Below are 23,007 nucleotides of genomic sequence, written 5' to 3' on the forward strand. Positions count from 1 at the left end.
ACACCTCTGGTTTCCTACTCAGGTAAGGGGGTCCTAGCAAGTAACCCACAGGCCAGGGAACGAGTGACCCAAGAGCCCGATGTAAGGCTCCAGGCATCTAATGGCAAGGTTCTGAAGGCCTGGTACTTTGGGAATGGATAGGTTTTTCTGGTGAGGGAACATGTCAAGGACAGAAGAAATATTCAATTAATGACTCCTGTATTCAGGGTCACCATAATGGGTATGTGACTTGTGTAGTCACAAAGGACGGACCCATGGTCAGAAGGGCCCCAAGCTTTCCTGTAATGTTCTGCTATTGCTATCTTAAAATATTTCATGTTCTTTTAACTAAAGGGATGCATTTAACTTGTGAATTGTACCGTACAAATTATGTGGCTGGGTCCTGATCATGTGTGCTGAAGAAAGGTTCTCCTAGTTTGGTTCTTCATCAGATATCTATGAGGATGATGTTGAGCCTCTACTTGAGAAAAGATGAGGCACAAATAAGCCAAGTTGCTTAACCAGGCAGCATAGTTATTGAGTTGGTTGTCAGCTGAGAATCTACTCCAAATCTTCCTGGTTTTAATGATTGCTCTCGTAATGTAGCCTTTCACAGTTAGTCTTTAGCTTAGACCCAGAAAATGAAGAATGAAGACCTTTGTCAGGGCTTGATCCTCAAAGTTCAACATCATTTCTTTTCACCAAAGAGAACCTTTAAAATAACAAGTGTCCTTTGTTTCAAAGGCAACTTCTTTACCTTCAGATATTCTCAAACATTGATTGTGATTATATTTCCTTTCTGGCTTATAGTGATAGAATTACAAATGGCCACATTACAAGAATGATTAATGGGTTCTTTCCTTGATAGTTTGCTGGTCATACATACCCCAGGGGTATGTAGGGCAAGCCCATCTATCTACTCTTATAGACCAGGAAAGGTGAGGGAACCACGGGCTTCCTAGGTAGGAAGCTTGGGTTTATCATTATGTGAGCCTGATTTTCTGATTAACAGTACAAGCTAGGTGTGGTAGCACATGCCTATAATTCTGGTAACTTAGGAAGCTGAGGCAGGAGGATCACAAGTTCAAAGTTAGCCTCAGCAACTTAGTGAGGCTCTAAGCAAACATAGTGAGACCTGTCTAAAAATTAAAAATAAAAAGGACTGGAGATATGTCTCAGTGCTTAAGTGCCCTTGGTTCAATCCCAATACTAAAGAAACAAAGTCCTACTCCTAAGAGTAGGACTGCCAGCATCTGTATCCAACTCTTCCACCTAACTTCTATGTGAATCAATATCTTTAACTGTAAAATGGGATATTAGTAAGATCTGCCTCAAAGGCTGATGAAAGGATCAATGAAACAAAAGTAGAGCACAGGGCTTAGCCCACAGTGATTGCATAATAAATGTGAGCCATTACTGTTTTATGAAGTTTTCTGTGCTGAGTCAGGAAAGTGCTAAGGCTGGCTTTAAAGAAGTGAAAACGTGGAAGAATCTAGTTAGGCAGCAACAGAGAATGCTCAAGCTTGGCAGGACAAGCCAAGCTAAGCAGTTCCTGATGAATGCTTTGCAGCCTGATCTACCCGAATGTCTCCCTTTGTTCTGATCCTCCTCTGCACTGGAGAGCTTGAATCAGCACAGGGCACTTCAATAACAAAACTGACGTAAAACACCAGCCCATTGATTAAACAATGCAACCTTAACTATGGCCACCAGGAAAGAACGGGCTCTCTCTCTGAGTGGCTTGTTCAGATATCTGAGAAGTAGATCAGGGATGGTGCCTATGTTTACAACTATGAGGCTTGGAGATCCACAGCAGAAGGAGAGACAGAAAGGCAGGCTCCTTCTACACCTGGTGCATGCTGCTTTTGGTGCATATTCTTTCGGAGCCCCTGTCTCCCTGCTACAATAATTTTGAAGTTGTTTACTGTATTAGCATTTGTGAGATTCACCTCTGGAATGTAAAAGTCCCATGAGAGATATATAAAAATATTAATCTCCTACCAAGACTGAGAAGATATATTGGAAATCATTTAAAAAATCTTCAACTAAAACATGAAGATCAATGTATGTTTGTTTGTTGTTGTTGTTTGTTTTTTAATTTGAGGACATACAGAGTCTCAGGAAAGGCCTCAGGGGAATCAGTCAGGAGAAAGTAATGGAGAGAAAGAAAAAGAAAATCTGACCTATGGTTGTCTACTACATTGAGTTGTAGTAAGCATGGAATCTATTCGGTGGCCCTACGGACTACATGAAATCTACAGATTTTACACACATCAGAATGAAATGCTGTTTTGCCTTTTGGTACATGCACATACATGCACACATACATGTACATGCAGAGTGTGTTTCTCTAAAAGGTAAAGAATCACATTCTTTGGTATCCTTATCAAGAAGGGGAATTGTAAAGGGAAGGCACCGGGGAGTGATACTGATCAAGTTATGTGCATGTATAAATATGGCATGATGAATCCTGCTATTATGAATAATGATATTGCACAAATGAAAAAGTAAAATAAAAAGAGGTGGGGTCAAGGTCTCCTTCCCATGAATCAGTGGATTTGTGGCTGCTCAAGCTAAAATAATATAACAGAAATTAGGTCTTGTAGCTTCTGCATAGACCACTCAGATTTCCATGCCAAGGAGTGCATATCTAAGCACTTTGATTGATCCCATCCTTTCAAGATGCTAGACATGAGGGAAGCCATCTGAGACCCTCCTAATATGTGCAACCCCCATCTGAACACCATCGAATAACCAACCCCTACTAATTCCACATGGAAAAAAAAAATCATCAACCTAACCTCATCCTGAATTCCTGACTCACAAAATTGAAAGATACAATAACACGTATTTTAAGCCACCAGGTCATAAGGTAGCACAGATAACACAACAACAGATAACTGCGACACCGGGTGAACCATGTTCTGCTTCCTTGAATCCATTAGGCTGTGAGAGCACAATCAAGTCCATTTCACAGAAAAATGTTTTCAAGGTCTCACTTTCACAGCGTTCCGGGAAACCAAGTCCTCTTGCAGATCTTCACAAGTACTTCTAAGATTCAGCAGAGATTTCCTCACAAACTAGCCACCTTGGATTCCAGTGATGCAAGAATCTAAATTTGGCATCATCCTCCAGACTCACTTGGATGCTCTCAGCTGCTGCCAATGTCACCGTCCCTTGTGAGCTAAATGCCCATGGTGCTGATGACTTTGATGTCCTCGATAGCCTGAGGAGATTTTTATGGAAAGCCCTGCATTTGTCACTATGCTGCCTCTCTTACTTGGCGTGGATTCTGGTTTGGATCCATAGAAAGTCTGGATGGGAAAATAAGCTTGTTTTGTTTAGGGGGATTTTTTTTTCTTCTTCAGGTCTCACTCAAACTGAATATTTAAAAAAAATTTAAAAAGCAGTTTATTTTCTATAATCTCAAGGCTTGTTTCTCCAGTTCTTGTTAAAATATATTTTTATTAATTTTTAAATTTGTTTTAATTAGTTATAAACAACAGTAGAATGCACTTATGCACTTTGATATATCATACATAGATGGGATATAATTTCTCATTTTTCTGAGTGTACATATTGTAGAATCAGATTAGTCATGTAGTCACATATACACATAAAGTCATAATGACTGTTTCATTCTACTATCCTTCCTAACCCCACCTCCCCTCCCGTCTCCTCCCATCACTTCCCTCTACCTAATCTAGGATAACACTATTCTTCTCTAGTGCCCCCTGCCTGATTGTGAATTAGCTTCCGCATATTAGAGAAAACACTCAGCCTTTGGTTTTGTGAGATTGGCTTACTTTGCTTAGCATGATATTCTGCAACTCCATCCATTTACTGGCGAATGCCATAATTTCACTCTTTAAAGCTGAGTAATATTCCATTCAGTATATATACCGCATTTTCTTTATCCATTCATCTGTTATGGGACACCTAGGTTGGTTCCATAGTTTAGCTATTGTGAATTGAGCTGCCATGAACATTGACTTGGCTGCATTACTGTAATATGCTGATTTTAAGTCCTCTGGGGTATAAACCAAGGAGTGGGATAGCTGGGTCAAATGGTGGTTCCATTCTCAGTTTTCTGAGGAATCTCCATACTGCTTTCCATAGTAGTTGCACCAATTTGCAGTCCTACCAGCAATGTGTGAGTGTGCCTTTTCCCCCATATTCTCACTAACATTTATTGTTTCCTGTATTCTTGATGATTGACATTCTGACTGGAGTAAGGTGAAATCTTAGTGTAGTTTTTATTTGCATTTCTCTAATTGCTAAAATAGATTCTTAGCTAGCTTGCCTCATCACTCTCTAGATGTAGTGAAATTCTAAAGCAACTACAAGTGATGCCCATGCTGGGAACTCTTGTATCCATATAAAATACACATTTAGACACTATGCTTCCATTAAAACCATGTTCTTGCTGTTCATTTATTACATGAATGGGCACAGCACCCTTTTCTCTGAAATTTGGATCTTGCACAAAACCATTCTGTATGCAATGCCATAAGCCATCTCCTAACAATCAACTTGGGGAAGTCACATATGCTGCACATTTAAAATGCTAATTTTGAGAATAATCTGACATTCTATAACCCTGAGCCTTTATTTCTTTTCCTATATTGAGCTCCAATTCTAAAACACCTAAAGGATTTAATCAAATATTCTAAAAATCTGCCACAGAGTCATATTGAATGAGCATGAAAGCACTTACTAAGAATATCTTATATGTAAACTTAAAAGGAAAGTAACAGAGCTGGAAGACCGGGCACTGAGGAATTGAAGAGGACACACATAAGTGAAAAATTGTCCATGCTTATGGATCAAAAGAATTAATATTGTTAAAAGTGTCCAGACTACCAAATGTGACATACAGGTTCAATACAATCTCTATCAAAATCCCAATGACGTTTTTCTTAGAGATTGAAAAAAATAATCTTAAAAATTATATGGCACCAAAAAACCAGCTCAAATTGTCAAAATAACTGTAAGGAAAAAAATAAAATAACTAAGTTGGAGGAATCACATGTGATTCAAAATTACATTACAAAGCTAGAGTAATAAAAACAATATCATACTGTCATAAAAAGAGTGGACTAAAATTGAGAGCCAAGAAATAAATCCAAACATAGATGGTCAACTAATTTTTTGACAATGGCACCAAGAAGATACAATAGGGAAAGAGCAGTCTCTTCAATAAACAGTGCTGGGAAAACTGTATTTCCATATGAAAAAGATGAAATTGGACTCTTATCTTACACCATCTGAAAAAAACTCACTCAGAGTGGATAAAAATCTAAATGTAAGACTTGAAAATATAGAAGACAACAGGGGAAAGCTCTTTGACATTCACCTTGGCGATGACTTTTTGTATATTGCAACAAAACTTCAGGATACAAAAGCAGAAATAAATAAAGAGGACTACATCAAACTAAAATGTTTCAGTACAATACCATAAACCATCAGCCACATGAACAGGCAAGCTATGAATTGGGAAACAATGTTTACAAAACATATACCAAATGAAGGGTTAATATCTAAGATTTATAAATAACTTACATAATGTAACATCAAGAAGATATATAATCCCATTTAAAAAGGAGTGGGCTGGGGTTGTAACTCAGTGGTAGAGAGCTTGCCTTGCACTTGTGGAGACACTGGGTTAGATCCTCAGCACTATGTTAAAATAATTTTTTTTAAAAAATGAGCAATGGTCTTGAATAGACATTTCTCCAACGATGACATAAAAATCCCAGAAGGTAAATGAAAATGTGATTGACATCTCTAATCATCAAGAAAACACAAATCAAAATCACCATGAGATGCCATCTCATAGCTGGTAGGATGATTATTATCAAAAGGATATGAGATGACAAGTCTAGAGAGTAAAGGAAAGGGAGTTCTAACTTATTGGAAAACTAGTGGAAATGAATATTGGGGTAGAAGTGTAGATTGGTGCAGCCATCATGGAAAACACTGCAGAAGTTCTTAAGGAAATTAAAAATAGAACTTCCTTATGACCCAGCAATCTGTCTTCTGGGTATATACCCAAACCAAATAGAATCGCCACCTAGTTAAGATATCTGCACTCCCATGCTCACAGCAGCATTAGTCACAATAGCCAATATATGGAAGAATCATCAAAGGATGTGTGAATAAAATAAATTATGGTATGTATAGAAACATACAGTGGGATACTGTTCAGCTTTAAAAAAGGAGATCCTGCAATATGCCATAACATGGATGGATTTAAAGGAATTGTGGGTTTAGTGGAATAAGTGAAATAAATCACATACATAAAAAATACTGCATGATCTTACTTATTTGTGAAATCTTTAAAAAAACATCAAATACATAAAGACAGAGAATAAAACAATAATTAGTTGGTTTAGAGTAGAGGGGAGAATATGAAAACAAATAGATCAAACGATACAAAGTAATTAACATGTAAGATGAACAGGATAAAAGAAGCAATGTACAACAATAGGACTATAGTTTGTAACAGAATATTATATTCAGGATATTTTCTAATTTAGTCAGTTACAGTTGTTCTTGTCACAAGGGGAAGGATGGTGACTATGTGAGATGATGGAAAGTTAATTTGTTCCATTATGTAATCATTTTACTATATGTGTGCCTTATAACATCATGTTGCATATCTTCAGTATAGAAATTTGCAAATTATTCTTTTATTTATTTATAGTTCATGTTGATTTATTCATAAATGCATAGAATATAGTTTTATCCTTTTCAGTCCCTAGTCCTACCCATTCTCGCTTCTCTTCTATCCCACGATCACCTTCTTCTACTAGTTTAACTTTTAAAAAGAAGGAAAGTAATAATGTATCTTACTATAATATCTGCTTATGAGCAGCTCATTGTAAAACAGGAACTCATGAAGAAATTTGCTCTCTTTTGTCATTTATCATGGACTATCTTGTAAGACTGTATATGAATATACCTGGTTAAGACAGCTTATGTGTACATTTGAACAAAGACAGTATCTTGCCCAATTAGTAATGTGAATGCTCTTTGTAGTTCACAAGATTACTTTAGGTGGTACACATAAATATCTTGTACTTCAATATGTATGTGTTACGTGTATTTGAAGTAATAAAGCATGCATCTAGCACACAAGGCTACATCAAGCCTACCTGTACATATTTTGATGGAAATGCATATGAGATCAGCAGATTTTTCCCCATTTCTCCCTCTACCTTTCACCCCTTTTGTCCCCTTTTCTTCCAGTGTCTACCAATCTCATTTTTTCCTCCTTCCATTTCAACCCTAAAGAAGGCTCCTCACCTTCCTGGTATCAGCAATTTCTATCCTCTCTCACACTTTTTTTAAAGGACTGGGGGTATAGCTCAGTTGGTAGAATGCTTGCCTCACATGCACAAGGCCCTGGGTTCAATTCCCAGCACCACACACACCCACATTCACACACACACACACACACACACACACACACACAAGTAGATAAACAGCAAGCAAGGGTTATCCTAGTGGAGGCGTATTACCTTAAAAAATTAATAAAAGAAGGAAAAAGAGAGGGAGGGAAGGAGGAAATCAACAGATTCAAATTTCTTTTTTTATGAATATTTAACATAATTCAATTTCATGTGAAAATACAGAAAGGTGAACACAATAGTAAGGAAAACAAGGAAATGAGAATGGATGGGAAGATATGTTGGACACTATTTAAGATACAACATATAGACCTGTGCTTAAATCATATATCTGCCTTACAACTTCCCGAACTGTAAACAGGAGAAAACTCATCTTTATTTGAAGGGTTATTTGGACAGTTAAATAACATAGCACATGCTGCCTGGCATAATATAATCATTTAGGTTTGTTATTACTTAGATTTCAGGACATAATCTTTACTTTTTAAGATTAAAGTTTAAGAACAATGTTTTTATCATCTATTTATTTATGATTGCCTTCTATTTGAAGCTAGTTATCCTGGTTTTCTGCATACAGTAGTGATTTAATTTTCTTTTGCTTTCAATTTATTGAAGTTTACAAAAAGTGAATCCACATAAAGAAAAATATTAAATAAGCAATATTTCAGGAAGTTATGAGGAAATGGCAAACCTCAAAGGTGACTTGGGAGTGAGTGAGTTTGTGAGAGTCACTCACGATTCTATCAGACCTAAGCTTTCCTTTTTAAACAAACACTTGTAATTCTCTCTTTACTATTTAGAAATGAAAACTACCATAATCAAAGTTGCCTATATATACATTATTTTCATTAAAAATATATTATTACCCTCAACAACTTAGTGAGACCCTGTGTCAAAAAATAAAAAGTGGTTGGGGATATAGTTAAGTCATTAATTAGTACTAGATTAATTCCCCAGTATTAAACACACACACACATTATTATTATTATTATTATTATTATTATTAGCAGTAACCAAGCAAAGTAAAAGTGATCTCTGAAAAAAATTAGGCATGACCAACTAGAGTAGAGGATATAATAATGTAACTGGATAACTGCACCAATGTGGAGAATCACTGAGAATATACCAATCCCAAGTGCAGAATTCATACAGATGTTCTGTATCAGGGACAAGAACTATGAGTCTCTGATAAGGTGTTCTGAAATGGTGAAACTCTGAGCAGAACCAGGTTCAATCTTCCTCACTTACACTGGTTTGGTTCTTGGAAACTTAGTGGGAAAGTAAAACCTTCTTTAAAAAACAAACAGACAAACAAACAAACAAACAAAAAAACACTTTGTACATTAAGTTCTGGGTCAAGGCAATTAGGAACCAATGTTTTACTTCTTTTAAAGTCTGACAGGGTGTTAGAAGGTCATGCCAGACTCTGGACAATTTTTCAACTGCAGGATCAGCCAACACACTACAGGATAGTTGGCATCTCTTGACTTTTGTCCATTAAATGAAAAAAACAACTCTCTAATTTTTGAGTCGAATGCCTCTAGAGATTTGTAAAGTGCCCTTGGGAAGTGGTACCATCTCCATTTCCACAGAGAATGCACAGGTTTAAGAGCAAAGACCTTAGAGGAAGCAAGAATGTTTGTGCATAAAGGTTTATTGGCCAGTTTATAATCTTGGGTAAATGACTTAAATATTAGTATTATTTCATGTGACTGTAACTATGTGCATATGGTTGAATTTTGTCTATCTAAAAATGTGTGTTTGAGTCCAATCCTCAGTAACTCATAATGAGATCATATTTGGAGATATGATCTTTAAGAAAGGTAGTCATGTTAAAGGGAGATCATTAGGTTAAGACCTAATCCAGTATGAAAGAATTCCACATAAAAGGGGACACTCACAGTGAGAACATCACATGATGATGAAGACAGAGATTGGGGTGATGTTCCTACAAGCCAAGGAAACCCCTAAATTGGCACCAAACCACCAAAGTCAAGGTGAGACAAGGAACACATTCTCTCAAACACATAGCCCTCCAAAGGAACCAACTCAGCAGACAGCTGGATCTTGAACTTCCAGTCTCCAGAACTGTAAGACAATGTATTTCTGTTAAAGAAAGTTACTTAATGGTACCTGATAACAGTAGCCCTAAAAATAAAAAAAAAAAAAAACAAATATACCAGGAAAATATTTTTACAAAATCATATCATTTTAATTTCCTCCTTTAATCTTTATTCTTTAGTAGCCTTTCTATTCCTGGATACAGGTTCTCCCTAGGAAAGAAGAATAATGTTATTGAACATATTTAATATGAAAGTAGGCTTGTAAGATAAGCTCTCTGTAGAGAGGATATGTTAAGGTGAATACACAAGGGCTGGTACTAGAAGATCCAATAATGATGGTCTTCCATGACATAGAGAAGACATATTTCAGTGCCATTAAAGTTAAAGACCAGGAAGAAAACAAATATGGCACGACATCCCAATTTATAGAGTCTCAGCTTGAGAGATTTTGAAGAAGAACAAGAGAAGCCAGAGATAGACTCCGCAGCATGGTGAAGCTGTATTGGATGTTTTTTTTGGAAACCCTGAAGGCAGAAGTGACCTTTTTCTCCTTCCTCATTTGGGACTCTTCAGAGAAGCTGTGTAGCAGGCCAACTCTGTACCAAAGTGGAGGTGGCTTCCTACTCTTGAGGAAATGTGATAGCATAAAGGGATGCACAAGTTTATTTCCTCAAACACTCCCTTTGCTTCTGTGTGTGAGGGGTGAGTTTGCTTACCTCTTACTCTCCAAAGAGAAAGAATGAAGATGAGAAAAAAATTGAGAAAGATCTACAGTGATGGCAAGAGATATGAAGACGCCATTTATGGAGCACCCCCAGCTACAAAGCTCAGTTGTAAATGCCTAAGGGGTACATCAGAGATTGGAGCAGACATGAATCATTGGACCAACAGGGATAGATATAAGGCTTTCTAAAGCATATTAAATGAAAATAATACTTGAAGGAGAGAAATAAGACTGTTGAGGTCATATGCATGGTTTTAAAAATTAGAAATGCAGACATGCTCTCAAGTATCCATAGGTCCCTCTAGTAATTTAATTTCCTTTAGCAAGCATTACAACAAACAACCACCTGATGAAGATTCCATGCACTAGGAATATGTATATAAATAAGCATTTATTTAAATAGCTATAATACAGCAAGATTAGCATAGAGTAGATGGCAATTTTCAATCCTTTGTACCTGGATCAATTACTTTGCTCAGAATATCAGACAACTCCGCAAGGTGTTGGCTCAGAGCTGGGTGGTGCCTTCAAATAATTTCCACCCACATTCTTCCAGGACTGCAAGGCATCTTATAAGAAATTAGGCTGTGGAAATTATTTCTATGGTTGAGCATCCAAAGGCTCCATCATTTGTTCTTCATCTCTGAGTCTCCTCCTTGGCCTGACCCTTTCTCAGTGGTAGCACATTTTGGGTATTTCAAAAGGCTTAAGAAGGAAGACAATCAAATGGGTGTGGAGTGACCTACACAAGTCACCTATCTTAAGAAGGATGAGTCTGAGTCAGGGGATATTGCAGACAAAGGATATTCTTCTCCTTTGTTCCACCAGATGGAGGTTTTATTGCTCCCTGCCAGTCCATACTCCCAGAAACAACCTCCTTTTTTCTTCTTCTTTTTTAACACCTCAGGCCTTCTTTTTAATGGTTATGGTATAATTAGTAGAGCTAGAATCCTTTTATTTTATTATATTTGCTATGCTGGCCTCATCTACCGACATTGAGAAGAATACAATGGTCTGAATCATGTGCCTTGTGCCAAAGAACTGGGGTATAATCTTGTTCCGGAGGGGTGCTCTCCACTACTTCAAGACTCCTGCATATCTCAAATCCACACAATTAGGGAATGTCCTCCAAGGACAAATCAACTATAAAAAGGGATGAAGTTTCCATGTGCAGGTTTCTTTTTTTCCACTTGGCATTGACTTCAATATCCCCAGCTTATTGGGTATGAGATCCAGAGGCCAGGGGTGCAGTTGATCATCTTCAGTGTACAATACCCCACAAGAAAGAATCACTACAAAATGTTAACAGTGATAAGGATGAGAGATTCTGAGATAGAGTACAATTTAAAAGTTGTTACATAAAGACCCCCCAAAGAGTAACTCAAACAAGACAGAAATATGTTTGGTTTTGTCTGAGGTGGAAAGGTAGCTCTGTCATATAACCCAGGTTCCTTCTATTTTCTTGCTCTGCATCCCATTACTGTATTGCCCTTGTCAAGTGGTTGAAAGCTGGCTTTCCAGCTTTGCTTAACATTCTGATCGACATGTATTCGTTTACTCGGGCTGCCATCACAAAATGCAGTGGTTGCAACAAGAGAATTTTATGTTCTCACAGCTGAAACCTAAGATTGAGGTGGCTGGTGGATTTGATTTCTCCTGAGGCCTCTCTCCGTGGCTTGCAGAGCGCTGACTTCCTGTATTCTCACATGGCCTTTTCCCTGTGTGTGCATACCTCTGGTGGCTCTTCCACTTCTCATAAGGACGTAAGTCACAATGGATTAAAGCCCCACTCTCATGACCTCATTAAACCTTAATTATATCTTTAAAAGCCATGTCTTCAAATATAATCATATGGGGGGTTATGGCCTCAATATAAAAATATTTGACAAGACCACTTTTATCTGTAATACCATGTGAAAGGAGAAAGAGAATAATTAGAAGGAAAACAATTTCAAGGATATCAGCATATGCAGTTTCTCTTCTATGGTATAGAGCTTTTCTCACTGTTCTCTGAAATTTGAAGGACAAAACAAGAGACACTTGGGATATTACCTTGAATTTGTGTAGATGATTCCTTTCCACCTATCCTTGTCCCCAAACTTAGCTGCCATGTACAACCTAACTACAAAGAAGTCTGGGAATACATTTTTAGCTTGGTATCTGTGCACACAGCTAAAATTTACAGGTTTATTTTTCTAATGAGGAAAGGGTTATGGATGTGAGGTGTCCCCAAAAAGCTTATGTATAAGACAATGCAAGAATGTTCAGAGGCAAAGTGATGAGATTATGAGACATACTCCAATCTGTAGATTAACCCACTTGAATGGATTGGGGTGGAAACTATAGGCAGGTAGGTTTTGGGTGAAGGAAGTAGGTCACTGGGGGCATGCCTTTGGGGGTATATTTGTCCTTGGTAAGTGGAGCTCTCTCTGTTTCCTTGCTGCCGTGTTCTGAGCTGTTTTTCTCTGTCATGTTCTTCTGCCATGATATTCTGCCTCGTCTCAGGATCAGAGCTATGAAGTCGGCTGACCATGGAGGGTACCCCTGAAATTGTGAGCCAAAATAAACTTCTCTTCCTCTAAATTGTTCTTGTCAGGGATTCAGGTCCCAGCAATACAAAGCAGACTAAAACAGAAAGCTTTTAAAGGAAGAGGGGTAATTATGGACTCTCGGAAATGATAGCTTGGTCTAAATTTTTTATTTAGCATTTTCCCCATACATTGCCTCTTGGATTCCATTCAACTCTCCAGGCCCACGTGATAGGGCTACTTGTTATTGCACGGGACCTAAGTACTACAGGCACCATACCCATCTCTAGGTCTTTCATTACAGAAGAATCATAAAACTTCAGCCATAAGAAAATACTTTGTATTTTTGAGAACTGTTGTTTTGAATCCAGGCAAACTTATTCCAACCTGAAATGCCAAGTGTCTCTTGTTTTGTCCTTAAAATTTCAGAGAACAGTGAGAAAAGCTCTATACCAGAGAAGAGAAACTGCATATGCTGATAGCCCTTAAATTAACTTCCTTTTCTGCCAGTGAACCCTTGGAACTCTATCTTTTATGACTGGGATCGAGATGTGGTCCCTAAAAGCATAAACCTTGAAAAACCATCCCTGAATAAAAGATCACCTGTTAAGTATATTAATAACTGCTACATATAATATATATTTTTAAAATGACTATAATAGCAATACACTTTGTTTCAACATATATTAACTCAGTTCATATATTGACATTGAACAGTTATAATTTCCAGTCAGTTATGCTGCTAATAGCTAAAACAAGGCCATCATTCAAGTCATCTGTGGAACTTCTCTAGCAGACCATATTTATGTGAAATATCATTAAGCCTTAATGGGATTTATGGAACAATCACTGAGTTGGAAAAGGGCGACCTCTAACACTCTCCCTGAGCACGAAAGAAAGCCAGCTCACCATTCTTCTTGTAGAACATAATTTCTCCTTTGAATTCTGTTTTTTCCTCCAGTGATTTTTCTATTTGAAGCATCAGCTGCTCATTGGTTTCAGCACCAAATAAGAACTTGCAGCTACAACTCTTCTGCATGACTTCAGTTCGGGCAAATCCAGCAAGCTCACAGAAGCCATCGGAACAGTAGACTATGGGGAAACCTTTAGCCACCTGGGCATTGGCGAGGATAAAGTTGCTATCTGCAGAAAAGTAAGGAGAAGATATTCAGCAACTTAAGAGTCTTCTTTAAATGACAATTTCAGCAACAAATTCCAAGTGCATGTGTTTAACTAATGGTGCATAAAATGCAGTCCTAACCTGCTGTGGTGATAAAGAGACACTCCAGAACAGAGAATGGCACCCAGCAGCAGACAAGAGGACTAAACTCTGACTTTGGATTGCAGTTCACAGGCCTGTATGAGGTGCTTACCATCTAGCTGGCAGTAAGGGGTGGTGCTTTTGAGGATGGCTTCTGGTTCATATCCTAACTGCCACGTGATGTACAGGTGAACTTGAGCCAGATACTCAAAACACTCTAAACCTGCTTCCTGATATCTTATTTTCCCAAAAGCAGATCCCAAAACTAGGATTTAAGTACAAGTAGTTTATTTAGGAGGCAATCAAGGAAGGAGTCCAGGAGGGAAATGAGATAGGGAAGGGAGGAAAGGTAATAGAAGATGAGTTGAAAGGGGGCTTAGTGCCATGGGTAACTGTGGCTCGACCATTCAGGATCCTAGAAGTGATGTGAAAATACAGAACTCAAGATTTTCCCAGAGAGTAGAATATTGATACACCAACATTCACTCCTCATTGGTTAAAGATCACTCCTGGGAGGTGGTCATTGTGTTGGTAATTCGTAATTCTGACCCACTCATACTCTAGAGATATCTTGAGTAGCCAGAGGCCAAAAGCCATTGATATTTAAGGAAATGATCTACACATGACCCCAAGATAAGTCAAGATGATTCTTGCAGGGCACTGATAGGTATATTATAAGGATTATGAAGTTACTTTATGTATGTGTTATAGGGTTTGTGTGGAGGGGAGGGCGGAGGGGGGTTGCAGGGGAGCAAACCCAGGGCCTTGCACATGGTAAGCATGTGGTCTACCACTGAGGTACATCCTCAGATCTACTGTAGGGATGAATGAGATTACTCATATAAAGTGCCTAACAAAGTATCGGACACAAAGACACAATAAAGATTATTATTAAGAGTACTATTCACATTTATTATTATTATATTAACAAATAAGAATTTAGGGGTCAATCAAAACTAGTAGACGATTATTAAGTGTTTAAAGACAACCACTAAAGAAGAAACTGAAAGTCAATATTAAAAGAAAGGTTCTTGCAGGATGAATTTTGGATGATTTACTTTGAAGGGTGGATATGATATTTATCCAGAAAAAGCACTGCATGTTGGAGGTGGACTTTAAAATGACTCATTTCTAAAACCTGTTAGTGGTTTTAGTTTTAGAATGAATTAGTTTTAGGGTGAATTAGATACTATTATCAAACCATTCATTCATTTTCACAAGGAACAAATGTTGAACACTGTCAATATACCAATAGTGTTACAGGCTATAATTTTATTGATAATAAAATTAAAAGTAGAAAGGACTATGGGATAAGTTGTTAAATGAAAAAAAGGTAAGATTTCATTAGTATGATATATGAACTATCTGAAAAAATACAAATACACAACGTGTACATATATATCAAAGGCATCTACCTGAACATGAATGTAATAACTGGTAAGTGTGGTTGTCTCTATACAATGAGCAACTATGGGAAGAGGTGGGATGAAGCTACATTTTTATGACATATCCTACTGTGTACTCTTTGAATTTTATGCCAGATGCTTTATATATTGCCTATTCAAAAACTAATATGTTTCAAAGAAGTTTACAGAGCAGACAACTTTTGGCACATGCCATGAGGAAGGAGGAACTCCATCCACTTCTGGATGGCCAGCAAGACAAGCACTGAACATCTATCCCATGGGTTTCCTCATTTCCTTTTCAACTTCTGTTGCTCATTTCCAAACACAGTCCAGTACTCAGATTTGTTCCAACCAACCCCTAACCTCAGAGTTCCATTTGTGGTGATATCACCTGTATCCCACCTTGGCCCCACTGGCTCTTCCACCATTTTAGCCACTTTCTGAAATCCAGAGCTCAAGATGCATACTTGGAAACTAAATTGTATGCTGTTTGGAAGTTATGGGAGTGAATTAAATTATCCCAGATAAATAATTCTCTCACGTTTTGCAGAATCATTTATTGACTATATATTAAATGTTGGACTTTGTCCCAGGTGTGGATGCAAAAATGTTGATATGATCCCTGACTTTAAAGGTAACAGTTATGACCCTGTGGGAATTTCCAGCTTGGTCCTGTGGGGGGCACTCTCCTACTGGGGCTGTGGTCTCAGTCTCACCAACTACAAACAGCTTCAAATCACTCTAACCATAGAGTGTGTCTCTTCTTCCCTTATTTAAAAATGTGGTGGAGAGGTTACTTAGAAAATGTAAATGCATAGCATTGTCAAAGTCCTCACACATCCTGAAGGAATTCTTAATATGCTTTCACAAGCCATTTTCTTTTTTTTTTTCTTTTAAAATTAATTTTATTGAGGGTAATTTACATACATATAAAGCGTACGGTTGGATGAGTTTCGACAGGCGCATAAATCTTTCTAGCGGCGACTGTAATCAAGAGGAAACATTGTGTCACCCTGGAGAATCCTCCTGGGCCCCTGTGGGTCGGCCCACCTCCCACTCACAAGCCATTTTCAATAGATCATCAATATGTTTACTAACTTTCTACGATAATGTCAGGAGACATGGTTCTACCATATGGCAGGTCCTAGGGTGAAGGACAGGGAATGTTTAAAGAATGAAGCATGGTCTATAGCTGTAGGATACTATAATTTAATTAAAGAAATGCATGAATACAGAAAAAAAAAACCAATAAAACACACACCATCTAAGTACCAAATCAGTGGTACAGAGATAATAATTACTATAAGAATTTAGAGATTAAACATCTCACAGACATTGACAATGGTTAGCTTGAAATAAGACAAAATAGGTGGAGATGACTTATCGAAAGTTCTGGAATGTTAGGAACAGTTGCTTGGATGTAGTAGGGTTGTTGGATGAAAAGGAAAGGAACTAGAGACAGAGAACACTGCATCTTGTCCCCAAGTCCAGTTTTCTCATCACTTATATAGCTACAATAACTTTCTTTTGTTATTATTTGTCTGATAGATTTTTTCACATCTTTCTATTTTCAGATCTCTTAGGTACTCATATTTCAGTTGTGTCTTATGTGTGGTCTCCATTTAAATTTTCTAAGGTAAAATGTGAAAGCATATCCTTCCACCTAAGATTAATATTAATTACTTTTATTATAGCACTAGTACATTATTTTTAGTTATCTTAATTTGTTCTCTCTTTACTATGTTTTTGTTATTTTGCCTTTCCCATTTTCAAAAATTTGAGCTATATTTTTAAATGCACATTTTCAAACAATAAACACCTGTATACCATTTATCCAGAGAAGACCTTTGTGTGTACCAGGTATACTTGTATGTCCTTTCCTCCCCAAAGAAGAAACTTAAACATTTGTGATAATTACTCTAATTTACATAGACCATTTACAGAGATATTTTTTACCCCTTATTTATTCTCATGCAATGTATTATCTCTTTTTCTGATATTTAAGGCATATAACCTATTATTTCTCTATGTTTCTTAGTGACATGCTTTTTTAATTAATTTCCTTAGCATTTTTATAATTGTTAGCAGACATAAGAAAAAAGGACAAGTCCTTTAAAGCTATAACAAGCTTCTGAAAAAAAAAAAAAAGATGCTAAAGGATTCACCAAGTTTCCTGGTCTGTGTGTTTTAATTAAGGATTATAGTGTGTGTGAGGTAGCTAATTCTTTTTGCAAACATACTACAAAAACAAAGCAATAAATAAATAAATAAATAAAGGCATGCACTTTGTCTATTCTATTTATATTTAGCATTTGTCCTCAATATGTAATTGCATTTAAATTCCAAAGAGAATTGAGTGGCTGTCTGTGCTTTATAAAGCTTAGCATACTAGCTACATGAATGGTCCTTCTGTTTGGGAAAGTGTAGCTCCTCTGCCCAGCTATCTACTTGGAAACATATGCTTTCCTGAATACAGCCCTGGAATTCCCAAAGAAGAAACATGACATTTACTTTAGAATTATGTAAAACAAAGCCACTGCCATAATGATTAGGCACTCATCATGGGCCTATCACTATCCATACATATGCTAAGGGTATTTAACCTTTTAAGGAATCAATTATGCATATGTGATATGCATCTAAATGCCACACAGCTTTTCTCTGCTTGTTTCTAGGTCATCCTTTTTTTTTTTTTTTTTGTATTTGCAGTTTGAAAGTGACAGCAAACAGTGAGATCTAAACACATTTACATATCAGGCAGTTGATTATTTCTCTAAATGCTTCCTTAGCCAAAAGCTTTCATGGATCTTCAGAGGGAATCTCTTTATGAGTAGAGACCCAGATCATTCTGTCTGACCTCCTAATCTGAAGCACCACTTTCCCATTGAGAGATGCTTTGTTGACTTTCCAAGTACAAAAGGAATGGAGAGGTATAGAAGATACCACCAATAATAATAATAATAATAATAATAATAATAATAATAATGGGGCTAGGCAAACACTGATCTATTAACTGTAATCTTTGTACTTGCCTCATTAAAGATGAGAACTTTAGTTTCCTATTGGAAATCCAAAATTAAGAATTTAAACACAGTCTAGATCACATACTGTTTTACTCTATCATGTATTCCTTCTTTAAAGAAGTGGCTTGCCCTCTACTACCAAGAAAAATCAGCAAGTTGCTGAAAAATAATTTATATCTTTTCTAGTCTCCAAAGTGCCCAAACTTACAGATTCTTCTTTATAGAGATCATTTATTAAGAGTTTAGTTATGGCATCTCTTAAAGCCGTCCAGATCTCTGAACAACCTCTGTCATTTCCTCGTTTCCTCCAGAAAGTCATATTTCAAAAATCTGAAATATTTTGGTTCTGAAATATTTTGCATAGGTCCACTCCAGACTCTCATAAGAGGCATAGAAATGTAGTTGCTATTCAAATGAACTCGTCTCCAATCTCCTCAGAGAGTGTTGGTGTGTATCATAGTGCTTCTGAAATTTTCCCACTGAAGTATCCTTCCAATGGACAAAGCCAGTTAGTACATATTCCAAGGGATCTGGAGTCATCACCTTATGTCTGATTGATATTGTTTTGAAATCTCATATTTAATTTAACTATGCAACAGAATTTCGCATTCCACTCTTTAATATATTCATTCTCATTTTAGTGTGGGCTGGACAATTTTTAATTCGGGAAGATGTGTTATTTGTTTTTGTTTTTTTTTCCTGTGATTATGTGCATATTGTCAGTGATACCACAATATGACCTGGGCTTGAGGATCACAACTTTAGGTAGAACAGTCCGTGTTTAGAAGGCTAGGCAGATTCAAATCACTCTTTCAACATCAAATATTTAAAGGCAACCATCTTCAGAACCTAGTCCAATACCGCTCCAAATGGCAGACCTCAGAGTCATTCAGAGCAATGGGGTTATTGATAGAGATTGACTTCACATCAAAGAAAAACCTTTGTGCCCTTGACTCTATGCCAATCATGCAGAAATTCAGACTTTGATGATCAAATCTTTATTTCTGAAGCATGCCTTCAATATTGATTCTTTTTAAAAAGCAAACCTTGTGTTGTGTTAGCAAGTACTCATATTAAAATATATACCCTGCAGATAAGGCAAAAGGGCAACCTCAAGTCTACTAGCCCTTATTTTTCTGAAAAGAGTGAGAAACAAACATGAACATTTAACTTTGTTTATGAGTTGATCTCATGATTTAAGAATTACCTTTGCATATAGGTTCAATGAAGATAACATTTCTATCTCTTCTGATATTGAACATAGTCACCCCTGGAGACTACCTTATTCAGATAAATAGAATATTAATGCCTATGATTTAAAAATAGTTAATTGATCTTTGCACTTTATATTGATTTTAGGGAGCTTAATCGTATCATTTCCAAGTATGATGGCATCTTTATTAGATTAATGGTACTAGATGCAAACTAGAGATCTCAACATGTTCTCAGCCAAAATTTAGAAAGCTATTTGGATTTGAGTACTTTTGTAATCTTATTTGAAAAAAAATGAGAAAATTTTAGAGATTCTCACAGTCCTTGTGTTTTTTTAACGTCATTTTATTTATTTATTTATTTATTTATTTATCTATCAATCTATTTATTTTGTGGTGCTGAGGATCGAACCCAGTGCCTTGCGTGTGCTAGGCAAGCACTCGTCTGCTGAGCCACAACTCCAGCCCGAGTCCTTGTGTCAAGCTTCAAATGTCACATTGCTGGCTTTAATCCTTCATTCATAGATTGATTTTTAAAATACTGTGTAAATTATCACTCCAAATAGACAAAGATTAATTTTTAACAAAGCAAAACTCAAAGCTGAAACTCTAGGGCTGAAGTAGTAAGAAAGCAGTATGTTTACATGTTTATAAGAATAACTTGCTCCCTTTAGTCTAATAAACAAATACACATACACATACACACCAGGAACAAGTGTCCTTCACAACCTGACCATTGAGCATAATCCTGAGTCAGCAACATCAGTTTTAGCTGAAACTTCTTGGCAACTCAAAATTTAAGCCTCACCCCAGATCAACTGAATTACAATTTAACATTAGAAAACCCACCAAGAACTTACTGACAATAAATCACTAAAGGAGGGGAACTAAGGATAACAAAAGGAAACTTAAATTTGCCAGTGGGGTGACACAGGTCTGTAATCCCAGTGACTTGGCAGGTTATGGCAAGAGGATCACAAGTTCAAGGCCAGTCTCAGCCATTTAGAAAGACACTGTCTCAAAATAACAAATAAAAAGGACTGGGGACATAGCTCAGTGGTAGAGCACCCCTAGGTCCAATCTCGTGTGTGTGTATGTGTGTGTGTGTGTGTGTGTGTGTGTGTGTGTGTCTTTCTCTCTCTCTCTGACACACACACACACAGAGACTTGTCTATTTTCATTGTACACCCTTTTTTATACCATATGCATGCAATACCTATACAAAAATATCTTCTTAAAGTATACATTCATTTGAATAGCTAAGAAAAAAATAACTTGATTAGGGCTGGGGTTGTGGCTCTGTGGTAGAGCACTTGACCAAACACTTGCCTAGCACAAGTGAGGCACTGGGTTTGATCCTCTGTACCACATTAAAAACAAAACAAAAAAACTTTTTTTGATTAAAAATAAACAGTAATCTTGATGAAGAAAAAAAGACTGTATACTAGGCATTGAAACCAGGACCTCACACATGTTAGGCAAGTGAGCTACCACTAAGCCCTAAAATACTCTTTATTATAATTTAAAACTAACAAAATCATCAGTAAGTTTTGGAAATTCCATTTTCTTCATCTGAATGTTGAGTTATACTAATTTCTGTCAGGCTTATTGTCAGGAAATGAGCTTCAATTTGAAAAAGAGGTTTTTTTTTTTTTCATGAAAACACAGTAAGATGACTCATAAAGAAAAATGAAGAAGACAGTTCAGAAAATCTTAAAGGTGATGACAAATATATTGGTGTTTTGTCCATAATTGATTTACATACACATATACACATGGATAATGATAATAAAGTGTTTTCAACTTTTCTCTGGTTCCAAGCACAATAACATTGCCTGGCATACAGGAGCTGTTCCACAAATATTTGTGAAACAAACAAATATGTGAAATAAATGGATAGCCTATTACTTTCTTCAAAGCACCCAAAACCAGAACCATCCTATGCAGTTGATCTCAAGTCCTTAGTCTTCAGGCTGATGTGCTACGTTCAGGAAAATCTTTGTAAGCAGAAATAAAAAGTTTTATTTTCTATTCCAAAACAGATACAACATAATCAGTAAGCTAACCAATGCTAAACAAAGACCATTCTCCAGTATACAGCAGGAAGAAATGATAAGCCTTGGCTCCTTGGTCCAGAAAACAGTGTGGGTATGAATCAAGTATTTGGGATCATTATGGATTCTTCTGGGTCATTAACGGGCAACTGTGGAATTTTCTAATCCAAGATCTTCATCTTGGCCACTTTCCTACTGAGGGGAAGCTAACCTGTTCCAAATATTTTATAGAAAGAACTAGGTCTGGTGTAAATACCCCTGAATTTCTATGATTCATACATTTTTATATTTGTAATTCCTAGCCTTCCCTACCCCACCTCCAAATCAAATAGGAATCATAGGTGCGTTTCCTGAGAAGGTCCCGCTCATCTCCTGCTTTTGCAAAGAGCAGAGGAAGACAAAGCTCCAGCTTGGTCATAGTTGCCCCCTTCTTAACTCAAACAACAAACTGGATGATATAAAACGTCAACTCCCTCAACCCAGAAGGAAGGGAAGGTAGAGAATTAGGAGGCAAGGGCATGGATTTTCTGGGACAGTAGTCATTTAATGTAATTTTATTCTCTCACATAGAGTATAAATGACCAACCATGTAGCTAATTGTGATGAAAATCTTATACCTCCATAAAACTTTTCTGAAGAATTGCTTTAAAAACCAGTACTAACTTTGGCATCCTGTTTGGCCTATTGAAAGACAGACTAAATGGAATACAGCAAATGAAAACAGCCATATACTCTGAATACACAATTTCCCAAATATCTAATTTAACCTGTTCCTCCTATAGCCCAATTTAGACGTTGCTTACAATTAGGTTTAATCCAATGAGTATTTCCTTTTGATTTTAAATAGGCTGGAATGGGCTTAGGAAGACTTACAGTAGAAAAAGGGATCAATTCAGCCATGTTTTAGGGTTTACTTCAAGGCCTGTTAAATTTAAAATTTGAAAGACGACATATATGAATTAGTAAATTCAACACACCAAAGTGGACTGAGCTTTCTTGCTCCGTTGAAGCTTTGTTTATGGACTGCAGAAGCTAATGAGATTCAAATATTCTTCATAATTTGGTAGCATTTTCCAGAACCTCATCTGCCCACTGCGAGGTCTTCTCTGCTTCACAGTACTTATGTTAGATTAGACAGGAAAGATAAGCAGCTTTACAAGAGATCATTGTAAGTTAATTGTAGCAGGAAACATAAATCTAAACTAATTTGATAGTTACAGATATTCCATGCTGTAATATCAATATTTTTATTCTACTGTCTTTAGAATAATGCAGGGCTTAGGGGCAAAACTTTTAATAAAGGTGACAACCGCTAAGGGCAGAGGGTCTGGGAATTTGTAAAAGGT

General features: G+C 36.8%; 1 protein-coding gene across 1 annotated transcript in view; it reads right to left on the reverse strand.

The window, feature by feature from the left end:
- KCNH8 (potassium voltage-gated channel subfamily H member 8) overlaps positions 1 to 23,007 on the reverse strand; it is a gene marked incomplete at both ends in the record, with an annotated part of 338,632 nt that overhangs the window by 219,152 nt on the left and 96,473 nt on the right. Inside the window, one exon of the mRNA XM_081287390.1 lies at positions 13,616 to 13,849. Coding sequence (XP_081143516.1) covers positions 13,616 to 13,849 — 234 coding nt within the window. The remainder of the gene's footprint in view (positions 1 to 13,615; positions 13,850 to 23,007) is intronic.

The sequence above is a fragment of the Spermophilus citellus genome (assembly GCF_964194105.1).
Source record: "Spermophilus citellus genome assembly, chromosome: 3".
NCBI lineage: Eukaryota > Metazoa > Chordata > Mammalia > Rodentia > Sciuridae > Spermophilus > Spermophilus citellus.